The following is a 19438-nucleotide window of genomic DNA, read 5'->3' on the forward strand; positions in this document are numbered from 1 at the left end:
TCTTAAGGGTTTCGACATCTTTATCCAAGGAGAGCAAAGGAGCAAACTCTCCGCCAATAAAGGCCTGGAAGCTCTTGTCCACCTGGGGGTCTTTCAGTTCCTCAAGGTTAGAGTTGACACATGGGTTCTGTGACTTTGATCTTTTGAAAGTGAATGCGGAAGTTCATTATGAGCAGATCGTGATTACTTCCCACGCTGGCTCCTAGGTCTTGTATGTGCGAGTGTTTGCTGTCATGATTCCACTTTTGAAACATTGTGGGATCATGATGTAGTCAACCCAAGGCGGGCAAAGAGGCAAAAACTTGCCAGGTCCGCCTGTTTCCCCCATCATCTCCTTCTCTTACCCCGCCTGTAACCGTACCTGTGGATTCAGGATTGGACTCTTCAAGAAGATGGTCATCATCAAGTCGACGGACAACTGAGAGAGAGAGATAGTGGACCTGACTGTGGAGGATTCCACTTAGTTGGTGCACTCTCTAGAACTCTTGTGTTTGCCTGGACCATGTTGTTGTAGCTAGCAATATCTGGAAGCCTTTGTCCCCTATAATTAGCTTATCGTTAAGAGCTTCTTCCCCATGTTTTCTTCCAGTCTCTATGAACGTTTACACGAATTTTGGTTTTCCAGTCGCCTTGCAGGATGATAATATACTTATTTGGCGCTTTGTCTATGATGTGTTGGACCTGCGCATGAAAGTCTTCAGTTTTTTTGTCACTGTGTTCTAAGATTGGTGCATAGGCCTGGATGACTGCGATGTTGAACAGCGAGGCACTGAGGCGTATTGTGATGAGCCTGCTTAAGATTGGGCACCATCCGTCACCCAGTACACTTGTCGAAAAATTTGTGTAATTATGACACTTTGGTTACTGAATAGATTTTATTAAAACTGCCTTTTAGGGCACTCAAGGTTGCTGTTCAAAATAAATAGTTTAAACATTTTAAGTGTAAAAAGCTTGAAATGGGGAATCCAGTTTATTTACAAACTTAAAATAAAGGTGTTTGATCAGACGAGGTAAGGGTGCGCAGGACGGATGAAGTGTAGTCATTTCACAAGCGTTTCAGTCTTTTACCCTGTTGAGAAAGGGACATGAATATAAGATCATTGTTGCTATTGAATTTTTAACCATCCTCTTGGGATAGTTTTCAGGTGACTAAGCCCACGTTAGTGAGCCGGTGGTGTCTTAAATTAGCCGTAAGATACACTAAAAAAACAATAATATTTCATCACATTTTGTTCTCATTGCTTAATAACCTTGTAAAGATTCCTTATCCGTGAAAATAATGCTTTTTTCTTCTATTTTTGTTTCCAATCACTGGGCCTTTTCTTGGCCAGTATACCCTTTAATTTCAATTTTGAAAAATGGTAAAATAAATCCTATAGAATTACATCAATAAATCAAAGATTCTTTTTTTACCTGACAATTACTTAGAGATACAGTAGAACCACGGTTATCGAACGCCTCTCAGTTCGAACAAAACGGAGTCCGACCAAAAATTTCGAGAAATTCTTGCTTCGCTGTTCGGTCAAAAAATCGGAGTTCGAACGCCGGTAATGCTTGAGTGCATACACTAGGGTGCGATGCTGAGCAGCGTACGGGTGTAGATCGCTCTTTTCGTGACCAACTGTTATCGCGTGCGGACGTGCTTCGTTTTGCTTTCGCTTTTAATATAGGTGTACGAAGTGTTTTAGCCCCTAATTATGCCTCCGAAGAAAGTCAGTGCAACCAGTAAAGTTGCTACAGGTGAAAAAAGAAAAGTACAACTATTGCATTTAAGAAAGAAATAATAGCAAAATATGAAGGTGTGCTGATCTTGCTAGGGAATACCCCACCGTCCACCTGCGCCTTCTGCTGACCACCACGAAGGTAAGAAATCCTATTCATAATTCTTTTCTTTATCCTTTATTTTTTATTTTTTCACGTTCGTGTTAGCATAATCTTTCATACGTAAGATTACGATAACGCGAACGTACGATTAGCCTGGGTTAGCTTTGTTTACATTAAACATTCAAGTTAAACATTCAGGGTGTTGGAACGGAGCCCCCTTTCCAATGAACCGCTCACCACTTGTTGTGGAGACCCGGGTGCTAAATGACTTGTAAACGACCTGATTTTTTTATCTTTACACGTTCGTGTTAGCATAATCTTTCATACGTAAGATTACGATAACGCGAACGTACGTATAGCCTGGGTTAGCTTTGTTTACATTAAACATTCAAGTTAAACATTCAGGGTGTTGTAACGGAGCCCAACATTCAGTGTGTTGGAACGGAGCCCCCTTTCCAATGAATCGCTCACCACTTGTTGTGGAGACCCGGGTGCTAAATGACTTGTAAACGACCTGATTTTTTTACTTTTACACGTTCATGTTAGCGTAATCTTTTGTACGGAAGATTACGATAACCCGGACATACGTATAGCCTGGGTTAGCTTTGTTTACATTAAACATTCAAGTTAAACATTCAAGGGTGTTGGAACGGAGCCCAACATTCAGGGTGTTGGAACGGAGCCCCCTTTCCAATGAATCGCTCACCACTTGTTGTGGAGACCCGGGTGCTAAATGACTTGTAAACGACCTGATTTTTTTACTTTTACACGTTCATGTTAGCGTAATCTTTTGTACGGAAGATTACGATAACGCGAACGTACGTATAGCCTGGATTAGCTTTGTTTACATTAAACATTCAAGTTAAACATTCAGGGTGTTGGAACAGAGCCCAACATTCAGAGTGTTGGAACGGAGCCCCCTTTCCAATGAACCGCTCACCACTTGTTGTGGAGACCCGGGTGCTAAATGACTTGTAAACGACCTGATTTTTTTACTTTTACATGTTCTTTCGTACGGAAGATTACGATAACGTGTATGTACGATTAGCCTGGGACGAGCTGGGATTCGAACTGGGATCCCTTGATCCCAAGACGAGCGCTCTACCTCCTGAGCCACTGCCGCCCAATGTGGACATTTACATTAAAAACAAGGCTAATTTATTTATTTTTATTTCATTTTAATTCTGGGGACACTGGAATTCTCATACAAATATAAAATGAAAAGCAGAACAGGTAAAACAAAAAATATAAATTGGTACAATAAAACAAAACATTAGCCAAGAAAGATCAAGATCCTAATTCCATAACAAACAAATGACAAAACTAGAGCAAACGTCTGTGTGTGCAGGAACTTGTGTGCAGCAAATGTAACAATTTAAATTAGAGAAGTGTTTCCGATGTATGAAATGTATTTTGTACTTGTTTTTGTCAGAATGGGCCAGGGGTCGCCAACCTTTTTCAAGCTAAGAGCTACTTTTGTTTCTAATTAGCGCAAAGGGCACCCAGATTGATATGGACTTGTAATATAGCAACCTAGCTAGATGGCTTGCCAAAGTGCTAAAACAGTAGCTTAATAGTTAGTTAGAAAGGTAAACAGGTAAAAAAACTAAAAAGGAGCTAGATAGCTAGCTAAATGTGTAAAAATTAATCTAAGTACCAAGATAGAAAGCTAAAACAAGTTTGATAGATAGCTAGGAAGGAGGTCAAAATTTTGCTTTATAACAAGCAAGAAGGTAAAAATTTAAATAGCATGCCAACAAATCATTAAGCTGGCTAAATAGCTTGCTAAATAGCTTAAAAGGTCAAAAGTTAGCTATCTACAAAGCTAAAAAAAGTAGCCAGATAGCTAGCTAAAAAAAAACAGGTTATCTGCTTATTTATGTTATAAAATCTATAACTTTGAATTTAGTTCTTTGTATTAGCTGTAAAATAAATCAATAAAAAAGATGAATAAATAAATTGGTTTAACACACATATAGATTGTCATATCTACTTTCTTTTGCTTAAAAATATGGTCAATTCTTGTAAAATGTGTTTTTGTCCATGAAGCCAATGGACTGGAAATTATATTTATTTTATATTAATTTTATTTGAAAAGTCTAAGATAAAAACTTGTCTTGTTATTAAATGATAAATGGTCTGAATTTATACAGCGCTTTTCAATCCCAAAGTGCTTTACAATGTGCTTCACCCATTGTTATTATGTTATTACCAGGTTGATTTTTAAAAATAGGGTTAAATAGACTCAGAAAACCGATAATAAAAATAATATTACTGGAAATTCACAATGACCAAGCACTGGTGAGATATTTTAAGAACAGGTCTGCAGTCACCTCATCTGTCCTTTGGGTGTACCCTGGTGCTTGTGGGCACCACGTTAGAAACCCCTGGATAGACATTCTTAACAAAGTCAATGAGCGTTAGTGCATACACAAATATATGTCATTTTCATATGCATTGAAATTCAAAGTGGGACGGTGGCGCCCCCTATGCAAGAGGAGGGTTAAAAGTCTAAAATATGTTTTCACCTTACCGATGGTCCTAGGAACTGTGGCCTTATGTTACCACGGTCGATCTATCCTTAACAAGTGAGGAAAGACATGGTCCGCCTTCCTTCACAAGCGTTATGACATTATTCAGGTATTCGTCCACACCATTTTGTCCATTTAGCCTCTCAATTAGATCGCCTGTTTGTGGTTTCTCTGGGCTCCCCGGGGTCACCTGAATAAATACAAAGACAAAAATTTATTTCGAGGTAAAACACTTGAGCGTTCAATCAGCAACTAAGTTTTTCTCAAATAAATCACCAACTATTATATTTTTAGAGGGTTATTCTATAACACTAATTATTATGTAAAACAATTCTGATTTAGAAAGCAGGGAGTAAAATAAAATCAATTTATATGAGTAATTATTTGATTATTCCTGAAAATCCTTAGCAGATAAATCACTTGTTAAAGGGACAGTGTGTATTATTTGCAACAAACTATGAAGACTCAAAGTGACCAACCATTCTATTCTTTTTCTCCCCAGCTTTTTGAGGTTTTGGGTACCTGTAGCAGCAAAATGCCTGACCCTTTAGATGAGATTTATGTAAAATAAATGCAAATTTCTTGACCTACTAGTATTTTAAAGATACATGTTTGTATAAAAAATCATGCATTTTGCCTATTATTGACATCAATCTCAATGAATTAGGTTTTATTTTTTTACCAGCAGAAGGCAAATTTGGGAGTATGTCAAAAAGAAAGCAAGTCATTTCAAACTCACTTTATCAACAGTTATTCTTTAGATAAATACAAATCTAATGCTACTTCCCAACACTAGAGGGCAATAAAGGTGTAAAATAGCTGATGTCCAGTCTGTTTTTAATGTTAAAGAATAAATTATGCAGTAGTTTCTCAGCTTCAGTAGGCCCTGACTTTTTTTGTTGTTGTTATTGCCCGTTCACTGCTAAAACTCTTATTTTTGTATTTCATTTTCATTTGTTTCAAAGCAGTTTGACAATTGAGGAAAGCGTATTTTTGTCATAGTGCCCACTTGAGTTTGTTTGTGATGTTTATGGTGAGTTGGTTCAGGTGTAAAACTGTATTTATCCATTAATCTATCCATTATCTGCAGCGATTATCCTCAATAGGGTCGCAGGGGTGCTGGAGCCATCCCATATATCTTCGGGCAGTGGGCAGGGGACACCCCGAACTGGTTGCCAGCCAGTCGCAGGTCACACAGAGACAGACAACTGCCTAGGGACAATTTGAACCGGCCAATCAACCTGAAATGCATGTTTTTGGAACGCGGGAGGACACGGAGTGCACAGGGAGAACATGCAAACGCCACACAGGAAAGTTCGATCTAATGACCTCAGAACTGTGCCGCGGAAGTGCTAACCACTCAGCCGTTCAATGCAAAACATGAAAATCATTCTTTCCATTGTTTGTGAATAAATGTGTTGTGATTGGAAAAGGTCCCCTTTATTAGAATTTGTAGGGTTGGCTACAACTGTTGGATGATAATACTGAAAGCCAAATATCTGGCATTGACATTTTTGTAAAGTCCGGATGCGGCCCCCAAGCCAAACTGAGTTTGACATGCCTGCTCTAAATAATGCACACTGTCCTATTGATATAAACGTTTGTCTCAGCCCTAATTTAATTCAGAGTTCTTCTGAAAGTTAATTTCTCAACCCTACTTGAGATATGAAGAATCCTGGGGAGTGTGGTGCACAGCTGAGGTGATAGCCATTGCTTTCCATTTGAACAGTGTCCTCCTCGCAGAAGAAAAGGGGTGACAGACCTAACTGAAAAAAAAGAAAAGATTCAGAAATTAAATCTCCCGATGGTTTAGTTTCGTTTAACAGTATTGAGACCAGAGTGGGGTAGAATAAAAGTACTGTTACTTCAGAATAATATGACAAAATAAATACTTGTGTAATAGTAATAGAAGTTTGGTGGTTTTGTTAATTTTTTTCTCAAAATATATGATGTGGCTCTCTCCAGAAAAAAGAAAATATATATATAGTTTTGCTTTTATGGCTCTTTGGGTCAAAAAGGTTCTCGTCAATCAACAATACAGTCCAATTCTGCGTAATAGTAAATCTATGTACTCGTACAGTTGGTATGGATGAACCCTTTGCGGATTAAAGAAATACACATATGTGAGGCTACAGCTATATACACTACGCATACAGTAAAAAAAAAAAAATCCTAACCCTGCTCATAAGCGCCACCTGGTTGTTGTTTGTTATTTTTAGTGATTTAAAAATATTCATCTAAATAAAAATGTCCCAAAACTTACTCAAGTATACTGTATGTAACGGAGTAACCCGTTACCACCCCCCTGTGGTCAGGACTAACGCGTTACAAATAAACACGTACCTAGAATAAAATTACTGTGATGCATTACAGTATTAGTAAAATTACTTGAAGCGTTACTACGTTGCTCTGCTACTTTATGAATAAGTGTAGATTATTCATTTTAGTGTCCTCCGATTGGTGAGCTTCATTTACACTGTCACATCCATCCTCGATCCTGTCAAGGCCGTAGGTTTGGTCCTGGTATTAAGCATTATATTGGGGAACAATACGCATTTTTTTTTAAAAATAATCTCATAATATTGGTGCGACAAAACAATGATTGGTCGATTGGAGGGTACACGTCGTCTCTGTCCAAGTTAAAACTAGGCCGTAGACTCCTGCGGTTGTCATTACGGTAGGGTGTTTATAGTACAAAAAATAACTGCTCAAGCACACTGGATTTCTCCTAATGGATATATTCTCCTTGTGTATATTCTCATGCAAACCAAATTTGCAACTATAAAATAGAATACTGAAATCACAAGGTCAGCTTGCACATATTTTTTGTGTTTAACCAGCAGCAAATGGTAGACAGCATGTGAGGACAGGGTGTGACTTATACAGGAACAACAAACCAACAGGAAATCAATCGGGCAAATTTAAGCACAGAATTTGAGGTAAACGCGTGCTGAATTTGGTCTGAAAATAATTTTTACAATACACCACGCCTGGAATAAAAAAGAAAACGTCTTGGACAGCAGCTACAAATGAAGGAGATCTTAGAGTGGTTTTAAACCCAGAGACAAAATGGATATAGTGTGTCTCGGCTAGTGTTTGTTTGCAAGCTCTCAAGATCGAATTATCGAATAAATATTAAGGTTTCACCCCTTCCGCCGATTGGTGTCCTGTACACGTTTTCTTCTTTATTTTAGAGCAGTTTTAAAGGGGGGCAGCTTTTATACAGTAAACTTTGTACATAGTTACTTTCGGAGTAAACCTGCAACTTTTTGGTTTGCATAATCTCGGGGGTAACTGAGAAGTATCTAGTAAGGAAGGAAGTATCTAGTAACGGTGACCACTACTTTTCAGTAACATGTCCAACGCTCGTGTTAACGCTAAAAAAATAAAAAGACACTAACCTGCCTGTAAAACTCATGGCCCAGTGCAGTAATAGTTCTAAGCGAGATATGTTGGCCACTCTCTCTCACTCTTCTCACAATGTCATCATGGTGCAAAAACTCCACAGATTCTCCATTCAGCTCCAGCAAAACATCTCCGTCTCGCATCCCGGCCCTCTCTGCTGGACTGCCGGCTTCCACCTTACGAAGAACATGAGCTGTCGTGTAGGAATAAACCATAAAAGACTGTAGAGTTATCGGTAATAGGAAAAAATAATCATGATTATTTCATTGAGTTTATATTGCAAAGATTTAAACCAGGGGAGAACAAATTATTCGCGAGATTCTTTTTTTACCTATTACTTAGAGATTTTTTTTTTTAAATTGTGAGTGTCAAAACCATTTGGATGAAACAAATCTATTTAACAACAAATAAAAAAAAGTTTAACATGTAGAGTTCTGCATGTTTATTCAGAAATCAAAAAATAGGATGGGTGTCCAGGGTCGGCCCCTTTTTAACCCCGCCACTCCAAATAGTTGTTCAACCCTGCAATAGACACTCCTAAAGCCGATGCTTAAGCAATAGGTGAGGAAAACAAGAGAAAATGAGCCAATTAATTATGTAAAGTTATGTTTCATTGTGTATTTCAGAAACCCAACATGTTGAAAGAGTATCTAAAAATAGACTGCTCGTTAAAATCTACTGCCTTTTAATGTTAAAAAGTGGTCTTTTATGCAATTATTCACAAGCAACAGAGACAAAAGATTTTCATGTTTGTCGTTGAATGTGTTATTTTCAACAGTTATTATGAATACAGTTTTACACCTGAAACAACTCACCACGCTCCACAATCATAACTTTTGATAGAAATGACCTAGAGCAAAGCCGTTAAACAGACGGCCCGCGGGCCGAATCAGGCCCATCAAGGGTTTTAATCAGGCCAGAAAGACGACACTGAGACGCCTGAGAGTCATTTGAGCTGAAGTGTCAAATATGTTCACTTGATGTCACCCAAACCAGGAACTATTTGCAAAGCGACTGTAGTAGTATCTCTCTCTCTCTCTCTCCCTTTCTCTCTCTCTTTACCTTTTTTCTACTTTCTCTCTCTCATATTTCTCTCTCACTCTTTCCTTTTTCCCTCTCAGTTTCCCTCTGTCTTTCTCACTCCCTTTCTGTATCTTTCTTTCTCATGCTCACTCTTTTCCTCTCTTTCTCTTTTTCTTTTCTCGCATTCTTCTGATCTTTCCCTCCCTACTTCTCACTTTATTTCTGTTTTTATTTATTTCTCTTTCTTTTTCTGTCTCTTTCTCCCCTCATTTTCTCTATTGAGCTCTCTATTTCTCTCACACTTTCTCCCTTTTTTTTGTCTCACCTTCTCTCTCTTACTCTGTCTCCCTCTCTCTTTATTTCTCTCTTTCTCTTAAACCTACTATTCTGGACCCCACGGGGTTTTTTTCTAGCATGTGGCCCCCAGCTCAAATAAATTTGACACCGTGACCTAGAGTTTCTTTTTTTTTGACATATTCATAAATGAATGGTGGGCTAGATCAAATCACCTAACAGGCCAGATAGGGCAGACGGGCCAAATATTTGACAGAACAAATAAACTCTTATCCCCAATTCACAGCACTTTTAAAACTCTTGCATGATTAAGATTTTTCAATATATCGAAGCCCAAAATGAAATGACAATAACATTTTGATTTTAGAAAACCCTTTTGAACCCTCACCGGTACATTCCGAAGGGGCCCTTTCGAAACGAAGGACGAAACCGTAACCACCGGGCGTGGAATCCAAGTGGAGTTTTCTGGATCTGTAAGGCAGGTTGTGCTGAAGCGCCATAGCAGGAAGTATCGGCATCCTTAGTTGGGCGTATTTCTTCTCACTCTCACCGTCGATCACTAGGATTGTAATGTGATTGCCGCATGTTTTCATCTACAACAGAGGTGGGTAGTAACGAGTTATGTTTACTCCGTTACATTTGCTTGAGTAAGGTTTGGGACATTTTGTATTTCTGGGAATATTTTAAATCACTATACTTTTTACTTTTACTTGAGTAGATTTGTGAAGAAGAAAGTGTGCTCTTACTCCGGTACATTAAACCCTTTATTTAAGTAAGTACACGCATTCCACCTTTGATTGTTTTCTTCTGTTCTCCCGTGTCCCCTGAGTGTGAGGCTCTAACTGAGTGCCAGGCTATGCGGTCCAAGCCCCGCCCCCCCAAAGGAGTCTCGTAGGTAGCAAATCCGTGAGTGTGTGTGTGATCAGCCATGGACCCCTAACATAAAAAGAAAAAAATAACTGCACAGAAATCAAACTTTTAGGTTATTAATCTGATCTTATTTACTTTACCTTTTCAAAGGCGCGCTATTTTATTTTAATGGTGCATTGTACGGCACTCTTTTTGTTGCCCAAATAAGGGCTACATTATGCCTTTTTGTTTTTCCAATCCTCAAAATAAAAATGACATCAAAAATTGGATTTCTTAATTGCATTTTTTTTAATTTTATATCAACAAATTAAACATTCCATAATTCATTAATATAGTAACAAAGTTAAACAGAGTAGTCACGTCATTCTCCACAGGATGGGTTGCAACTAAACTTCATTTTGCTATTAGGCTAATATAGATACAGCATGTGCTGGGTTCATTATGAGGCCTATATAAGGTTTTTGATTGTTTTTTGTTGTTCCTGACAATTTTTTGTTTTTGTTTTTTTGGTCTAATGTGGCTCTTTCAACATTTTGGGTGGCCGACCCTGGAGCTAGCTTGTTTTTCTGTCTGCAGAGCTTGTTAAAAAAAGTACTGGTGCTTTAAATGAATGTGGTACTTGCGCTTCATTTTTTTCTTTGATTTATACAATTATTATTACATTGTTCATTAAAGTACTTGAATGTATCTTGATTATTTTAATCTGTTGTTTATTGGATAGACTTTGATAATTTGACGATCTGATTAAATATTTTTGCTGTAAAAAAAAAAAATCAATAAATAAGACGGTGCTTGAGTTACTCAGTACTTGATTACAGACGCTCCAATACTTACGACCATTCTACTTACAAAAAAACGTAGACACAAACATTATTTTCGGGATGTCGAAAAATATCGGGACATTGCTGTAAGTTAGATTTTGTATTGTGTGCACCTTTTTCCGAGTACAGGACAGTACTGTAGTGCTTCTTTCTGCCACTTCCGGCGTGTGGCGCTGTGAGAGATCATCCAGCATCCACCCTGAAGAACAAATTCGGCTTCTACTTCCTGGTTTGTGTATATACGCACTGCACTGTATCTGTAGCACACTAAGGACTTTTTATTGACGTTTTTATTGTTTAATATTTCGTGCATCCATTTATTATGGTTGGTGTAAAGTGTAAAGAAAAGGTGAGCTGTTTCTTTTGAAATGAAAGTGGAATATGAAAGCTTGATGCTGTTGACAAAATGGTTGGATTGCTTTTTTTCGGCCACTTTTTAACCACGGAGGAGGAAGTCACATAACTCTTGAAGCCCATCTTCCAAAAGCAAGTTAAACTTAACATTATTTATCTTTATAGATCATTTTATTTTATGAAATGATTTTTTTTAGTAGAAAACAATACAGGTTATTTATACAAGCCTTAAACATACTTATACAAACCTTAAACGTACAAAATATAGCTCTGAAGCAACTTACGAACAAATTAAACTTACAAACGATCGCAATCTCATTTGTAAGTAGGGTAGCATCTGTTTCACTAAGTACTTTCCTACTTTTACTCAAGTAATTATTTGGATGACTACTTTTTTAATTTATTTAATATATTTTAGAATTGGAAAAAATAATTATTGATCTGGGTCACAGCTTGCAATTGACCTATGGCTAAGCCCATCCCTAAAATTTGCTGAGCAGATCACAGTGCGCATAGCAGACTCCATACACTCGGATAACCTCTGCTGGCATAACCATTCAATTGCATTTGAAATTGTCAGTTTTTGTTTGTTTTTTGTATGTTTTTCTTACATTTTATACTTTAAAATTGTCAAACGGTGTTTATGGGGTACATGCAAATCTGACCTGTGGTATCCTCAGAGGCTTTTTTCACCCTATTTAACCACGTCTAAATCGAGACAAGTGTCTGCTTTGGTTAGTTATGCGTCAACCACAGCACCAACTGGATGAAGCCAGTAAGGATGTCTGCATCAGTCTAAGGTAAGTCAACATAGTATGTGTTACTTTCCCGGAGAGAAACAAAGTTATTTATAATGTTAACATCTTAAAAGTTAGGTGGCCTGTTATGGGCTGATCATACATGATTGTTAGCTGTTGTTTAAAGGGCTCTGCTCAACATTGGATTCCACCCCCAAAATCAGAATTGAGCATTAAGCTCTGCAGTGTGAACCAAGCCGACATGTTAACTTTTGGAGATTAGCTTCTTTAGCTTACCCTTAAATAACTAAGATAACAAATGTTGGCAATGTTATGCTGAGTGATTCAACATAAGTACTGTAGCATGAAACTAATGGAGCGGCACTCCTGGTAGCCTACAGATAGTAAATAAAAGGGCTTGTCCTGGTAAAATATGCAGCTTATACTTAGACTAGCTGAAGATTTTCATCGACCTTCTCAACAGTGAAATCATTAGTATAACCCTCCAATGTATAGTTTAGGCCGTTTTGGTGACTTTGAGATGATTTGTGATTTTTTTTGGCCCCAAAAAGCATCAATCTGTTCCAGCCAAATGTCTCCTACACTCGCCATAGCACTCTTCACAGAGTGCTCAATCTTTGTCCGAGAAAGTAAATGGGTCAAAGATTAGCCGTAGATCAGCAAACAAAACAGGAAAGCCCTTGGCAACCCCGTCACTAATTATGTCAACAACGACACACGCCACGGAAAACATGCCTCCAAGCAGAAATGAGCCATATGCAATAGCGGGTCACTACAATCGCTGTCTGTTTTAGAACTGGCGTCACATCTTTTGTTAGTGGGATTCACCATTTTGAAAGTGTTCTCTTCCTTTTTTGATTTCACATCTCTGCAGCAAACAAGCCAGATGGGCAGACTATGAGACTTCATTTCTCGAGTCCCCTGGCGCATAGATCATTTTCCAACATATTTGCATATTTAGGGGGAGGATCACTACACACTCTGTGCCTGATTGAAAAAAATACTTTTGGGAATACCTTTATGGAATAAGAAAGCTTTTCATACCATTCTGCAAAGTGCAGAGTGTGTGAGATCTGAAACCACAGTTCCATTCATCCAGAGCAGATGATCCCCCTTCAACACGCCGGTCTTCTCAGCGGCCCCTCCAGGCACCAGGTTGACAGAGAAGCAACCCTTTTCAGCTAGAAAGACAAAAGGAAAAATGTTACACAATTCATTCTCAAAAATGCAACATGTGAATGTCGTGAGCAGTGTTACCTCCAACAGGCGTGAAGCTGATGCCTAAACCCAAGACCGAATCCTTGGTGATGTGACACAGCCTTGGTAGTTTAAGGTTTCCCCCCTTATATGCTTTTACAAGATCACGGAGGTCGTGTCCCATGGCAATTTCTTTTTCATAGGCCTCACCGTCCAGAACCAACAAGCATAAGTGATGTCCACTTCGTTTTATTCTCCTGGCCACCTGATGCAAATAAGGGTTACTACTCCTGAGTGAATAGCATGATGCTTAAAATAGTCCACCTCGTGAATTAAAAGTAAATCAAAGAAGGACGACTTAACCCAGGGGTCAGGAATGTATGCTTCACGAGTCAGATATGGCTCTTTTTCAACAGTACATCTGACTCAGAGATAAATTGAGGGTCACAGTAATCTTCTTTGTAACTTTTTAATGTTTTGTATGCGAAGCCGTAGAAACACTGAAAGTCAATTGCTCTGTCCAAACAATGGGGCAAAAGTTCAACTACAGTTTACACTCACGGTGTTACACCAACAGACCCTGTTTTGGCTGTACGTCTGTAAGGACTCCGTTACATCAGGGATATCAAACAGTTTTACACCTGAACCAACTTACCACTCTACACAAACTCAGTACTGTCTTGTAGCGGGTGAAATCAGAACTTTTGATAGAAATGACTAGGATCTGCTTCTTTTTTTGACATACAATACTCAGAAATCAATGGAGGGTCGGATTGAATCATCCAAAGAATGGATCCGGACCGCTGGCCCTATGTTTGACATTCTGCTTTATATGGAAGGTCATTAAACAGTCTATGTTCACTATTGAGACACCTTATGATAAATACCCACAAACAAACTGTAAACAAACTGTAATGAGAATGATAGCCAAGCACCCAGAGAAATTTGATTGGGTGAATGGTAATGGTGGAAGGATGTCTGCACACATAGCGCACTCCCCTAAGTAAATACAAATCCTTCTCCTTGTGCACTAATGTGTGAAATTTTTACAAAACAACTCTGCTCACACCTTGTTTTAAAACCGCCGTTTACAACAAAAAAGACGATTTAACGGTGTTCAGATCAGATCAGATCAGATCTACTTTATTGTCATTCTAGTACACGTGTATACAGAACGAAATGTCGATACATCTGACCCGCACAGTTTCCTTGAATGTACAGATATAAGTAAAAGTTGTATTGTATTATGGCTACGTATAGTATTTTACCATAGTGCCGATAGTGCAAGAGGAGTAGCTAACCAGATTTTCCGTAACTTCAAAATTATGCTACTTGTTGATGCCATCTTCAGGCTGAAATCATCATTGCAGCCGCCGTCAAGCTGCCTGTGTGCTTTTTTCAGTGGGTTCAAATAAGCTCTTAATTTTTCATCTTTTTGGGGGTTTGGTTGGGCATTTGACTTTATATTAAACAGTCCTTTTCTTACTTTCACCATTTTAATCCTCAAATAAAACAAAACCACTAACACTCTGTGAAATCACTATCAACCGGCCCCCTCCACCTATTGCGTTGAGTGGCCTTAACACCGATGATCCATCCATCCATTATCTGCACTGCTTATCCTCAGTAGGGTCTCAGGGGTGCTGGAGCCCATCCCAGCTATCTTCGGGCAGTGGGCAGGGGACACCCTGAATTGTTTGCCATCCAGTTGCAGGGCACACAGAGACAGATGCAGAGTATTCAACGTTTGGTCAGAATTTCGTTTTGCAATGTCAGAAAATGATCAAACAATGTAAAAACATGTGAAGTAAAAACTTGTAATGTGTTTTCAGTCACTCACAGAGATATGTTATCTGACTGATACTGCTGGAATGTGAGGTTGGGAAGGGCTGGCTATGGCTTTATTTGTGCATCAAAGCTTGCCGTCACAACTCCAGGGAGACCGGAAACCAGAGCTGGTACACGTTTCACCTCACAAGGGCAATTTAATTTTGTCCAGCCACAAGGCAGGAGGGATGTTTTAACAGGAGAAACGGGACCTAGGCCCTGGATGGTCCTGACCAAGTCTCAGCTCAATGGGCAGCTAGAAAGCCTTGCCAAGTCAGCAGCCAGGCTTGATTAAGCTAGCCTCCAAACCAATGGGACAAAGCCAGCGACCTGAAAGAAGCCTTAAGCCACCAGCAGTCAACCTTTCCTTCAACACTCCTGTGGTCCTTGTCCTAACCGGCCCTCAAGCCTACCAGGATTCCACATCGCTCTACAGCCGAGGACATAAAGACTGAGCCGTCATCTTCAGCGACGCAGAACTTCGCAGAACATCTCGTTGTTGCTAGGTTTTGGTATTGGTGTGACGTAAAAGAGGGAACTCTATCAAAATACAATGACGTATTATCAAGCCAATGTTGATGTCTATCCAAATGATGCCAGTTTATGTTCTCAACTTCTAGTTTTGTTTTGTTTTATTTTCTTATTATTGTTTTGTGTTCTATTCAAGCTTCTTCAGTAGATGAGTACTCAAAGAAAAGTCCATAAATCCAAGAGTGTGTATGTCTTGATTAAAGTGTATTGAACTATCAAAACGGTAACAAGAATTCACCTAAAGTGTGTGTAGCCACCCTCCAGAATAACAAAACAAGGTTTTTCATCCGTTTTCCTGACATAATGATCTAAAAACGTATGTGGTGCTCCAAAAGGCGAGACGAGTTTTGAAAAGAATAAACTCGGCTCTTTAATTCAATTGGTCAATAAATTGTTCGTTCAAATAATTTAATTACCACTCATATTCGCAACACAGACAACTCACTCGCTCATTCAAACCTAGGGACAATATGGACCGGCAATTAACCTGACATGCATGCTTTTGGAAAGTGGAAGGAAACCCAAGCAAGTACGGGGAGAACATGCAAACTACACACCGGAAGGTTTGATCCTATAACCTTAGAACTGTTCCGTGGACGCGCTAACCACCTCTTAACACCGGTGATAAAAGTAAAATGAAAGCATATAGGCGCAGTGAAAAAATATACTTAAAGGCTCTTTGAACTAAGTTGAGCATTATTAACACAAATTTTATAGAAAAAAAATAACGATTTGAACTTTTATAAGGACAGAAAATCCACACCCCACTTTTAAGTAACTGTGGGAGCGGTATATATGTTGATATGGGACACAGGCTCTGGCAATATTATCATTTCACAAATTTTATTAAACCATCAAACGTCACACAGTGAAATAAAACGTGCTGAACAATCAGCTTTTCTAGAGAGCAGAAGGTTTTGTTAAGTTTTGTCTTAAAATATAGAGTGTGGCTCTCAAAGAAATCTGAATATTTTGTTTTCAATGCTCTTTGAGTCAAAAAAGTTCCCGACCCCTGACTCAACTGGTTTACCTCTTGGTGTGGAGCATTGTCGACATAGAAGTTGTTGACTTCAATCAGTCGATCGCCATCTTCAAGTCCAGAGCGTTCCGCGATCCCCCCAGGACTGACTTTTCGGATAATGTGACCATGTGGCACCCATTCCACTCGCAGATGAAATCCATAGGAATCCCCTTGGTTTTTTTTAAGCACACAGAGACGCGGCCTGGGCGGTGATTCTGGAAGTGGAGTGATAAGACAGTCATCAATAAGAACAGATGGATGATTAGAAATTTCTGTGAAGGTACCTTCAATGATGACCATCATTGGGTTGTCAATTCCCTCTTTAGGATTAAATGTAAATGCCCTTTGAAAGAAAAATAAAGAATTGGAATTTGAATTGTCTTTATTGCCATGGATAACAATGTAGAGAACATTGTTTGGAACAAGATGAGACATGGCACTCCGGGATAACCACAACTAAAAAGAGAAAAATACAATTTATTGATTGACATTTTTTTCTTTTTTCATTGATCGTCGATAACAAAGATACAATAAATTTAATATCAACAGCTTTGTTAAAAAATTGAAAAAAAAAACAGAGGGAAAAAGGGCTGATTGGAAAAAAAGATTGTCAGGATGAATTTTTCTTCTTTCTTTTCTTTTTATCGCATTTTTTCTACCTTTTTAATTTTTTTTCCTTTTTTGTATTCCTTTTCACCTTTATTTCTCTTTCCCTTTTCTTTTAATTTTTTGTTTATATTTCTTTTCCTTTCTTTTCTTTTTTATTTTCCTTTTTTTCCCTCTTTTTGGCTTTTTCTCAATTGCTTTCATTTTTCTTTTTTTCTTGATTTTTCTGTTTTCTCTTTTTTTGCTTTTCCTCTTTTTATGTATTTTTTTTTCTTATTTTCTTTCTTTTTTTTCTATTTCCTTTTCATATTTTCCTCTTTTCCCCCTTTTTCTTTACTTGATACATAATTGCTCGCCAACTTACTGCTAAGAGTTGACCCCAAAACCATTTAAAAGGCAAAGCATGCAAAGGAGAAGAAAAATGTTGCACTTTGAGTCTCAGTAGTTGGTATTCTTCTTTGTGTTGTAAACTGCAGCACGTGTTTTCAGTTGCAATACAATAGGGCGGCATCTGGTGGTCAAATATTACACACTGTCCCTTAAAAACTGAAGTCAGACTCTTTACCCTGACTGAAGTCTCAAAGGTATTCAATCCCTGCTTTGTGTAACTTATGAAATGTGTTTTTCTGTACAGGTTTTTGTTGTCTCACCACTCACAGTTTGTTTAGATCCTCAACCCATGGGAGATATAAAGGAACATTGATCCCAAGCAATTTTACTACCTATTATTTTAACAAAAGTTATGATGACCTGAGTGCCATTGTAAAAGCGTTATCTGTGTACTTAGTCATACCTTGGTCTCAGAGTGTATTAGAAAGATTTTTATATGGTGCTCTGGGCCGAAAGCAAACAAACAATAAAATAATAATAATAAAATAGTTGTGCAAACATATGCTTTGATATCTTGTCCAAAGGTTATTCATTAGGATACATTACCGATTTCCTGGGGATGCATGAGGTTTATGCTGTTGCAATTTTTCTGTGGATAAAAAAACAGACTGATAAAGATTTACTTTGTTTTATGGTTTACTCCCAAATTGTAGGTGGAAAGAAATGTTGAGGTGTTTGGTTAGAATAACATAAAGCTGAGTCAATATTTGAAACAATGTTTCTTATTTGCCAAGGACTAACAGATGTTAAAGAGACGCATCCCAATTTTAACTCCAAGCTCTCTGATCGTCCATTAAAGCGTGTCTATAGTGGATTAAACTCAGAAACCATAAAATCGGGTTCAAAGTCTCGATCTTTGCTCTCTATCTAGGACTGTCGGCTTTCCAGGAACACAGTGTACCGTCTGTAATCTAGTGTACAGTAGAATCGCAGATATCGCCCTAAACAGTAGTTTCAGCAGTAAAACCCACCTTGTTTAGCTCGCTCTGTTATCCATGAATGGAAATTATTATTGTAATTACTAAGCCATTTTAAGACGTGCATTTGGGAGGATACATTCAAAATTTAACAGGATATTTCCAGGAATGATCAAATAATTGTAGATAATTTTCTGTTCACAGTTATGAATGACAACATGTTGTTACGCATGAACTTTCCAAGTTCGTTTTCCAGGAATAAGTAAGGTATCTGTTTTCTTAAAGGTATCACTGTTTTTGATCCGACAGTGTTACAAACTACAGTATCTGACTTCTGGTGTTCTTCATAAAAAACTGTTTTCTTTTTCCATTATTATGTTAATCCTCTCACGAATTAATAGTTACAAAGCACAAAGCAAGCCCAGAGCTTAGATAAGGCATCAAACATGAAATAGAAAACATGTATGACTCAAAACGTAAAATACTTCTGGTAAGAGAAAACATATCAGATATGTTAAGTGCATTACCTGTACTTGATGTCATCATTTTCAGCACATTTGAAGATATATTGAGGGAGTATACCAGAACCAAACATTTATTCTCATGATTGTGGCTCCTCCCCCAAAGCTCCAGGCTGGGGCATTGTAAAATGGCCCTCACACACCTTATATTAGGAGCAGTGTTTCTCAACTGGTGGGCTGGGACCCAAAAGTGGCTCACAGACACGTTGTCATTGGGTCGTAGTCTTGCCTTGCCAAAATAATGCCAAAAGGAAGAAAAAAACAAATGGCTCAATTACATACCTTAACAGTAGATATGGAGCCAAATACAGGGCGATTCTAGCAGAATATCTGGTGTCTGAAAGAGACCAGAGAATGGGCCTTTTTTACGGTAGGATAGTGGAATGGTGTGGCAGGTAAGTCAGTTGTTGTTTGCAGATGACACAGCGCTTGTGAAACATTGAGAAGGTTGGTAATGGAGTTTGGAAGAGTGCGTGATAGGCGTAAGTTATGTGTGAATGTTGGTAAGAGTAAGGTGATGAAATGTTCACGTGATGGAGTGGGCATGG

General features: G+C 38.3%; 1 protein-coding gene across 1 annotated transcript; it reads right to left on the reverse strand.

The window, feature by feature from the left end:
* Window positions 1-892: 892 nt before the first annotated feature.
* nherf4b (NHERF family PDZ scaffold protein 4b) lies at window positions 893-18991 on the reverse strand. The gene is made up of 11 exons (XM_088321090.1): window positions 18897-18991; window positions 17999-18041; window positions 16741-16799; window positions 16466-16671; window positions 13138-13342; window positions 12925-13061; window positions 9466-9670; window positions 7757-7953; window positions 6014-6121; window positions 4353-4545; window positions 893-1069 (listed from the first exon to the last, which is right to left on the reverse strand). Exons 1-10 carry the CDS (start codon window positions 18913-18915, stop codon window positions 4381-4383), a joined length of 1344 nt encoding a protein of 447 aa, XP_088177216.1. The 5' UTR covers window positions 18916-18991; the 3' UTR covers window positions 893-1069; window positions 4353-4380.
* Window positions 18992-19438: the final 447 nt, after the last annotated feature.

Source organism: Urocampus carinirostris, chromosome 17 (genome assembly GCF_059441175.1).
Source record: "Urocampus carinirostris isolate Australia breed hairy pipefish chromosome 17, RoL_Ucar_1.0, whole genome shotgun sequence".
In the NCBI taxonomy this organism is placed as follows: domain Eukaryota; kingdom Metazoa; phylum Chordata; class Actinopteri; order Syngnathiformes; family Syngnathidae; genus Urocampus; species Urocampus carinirostris.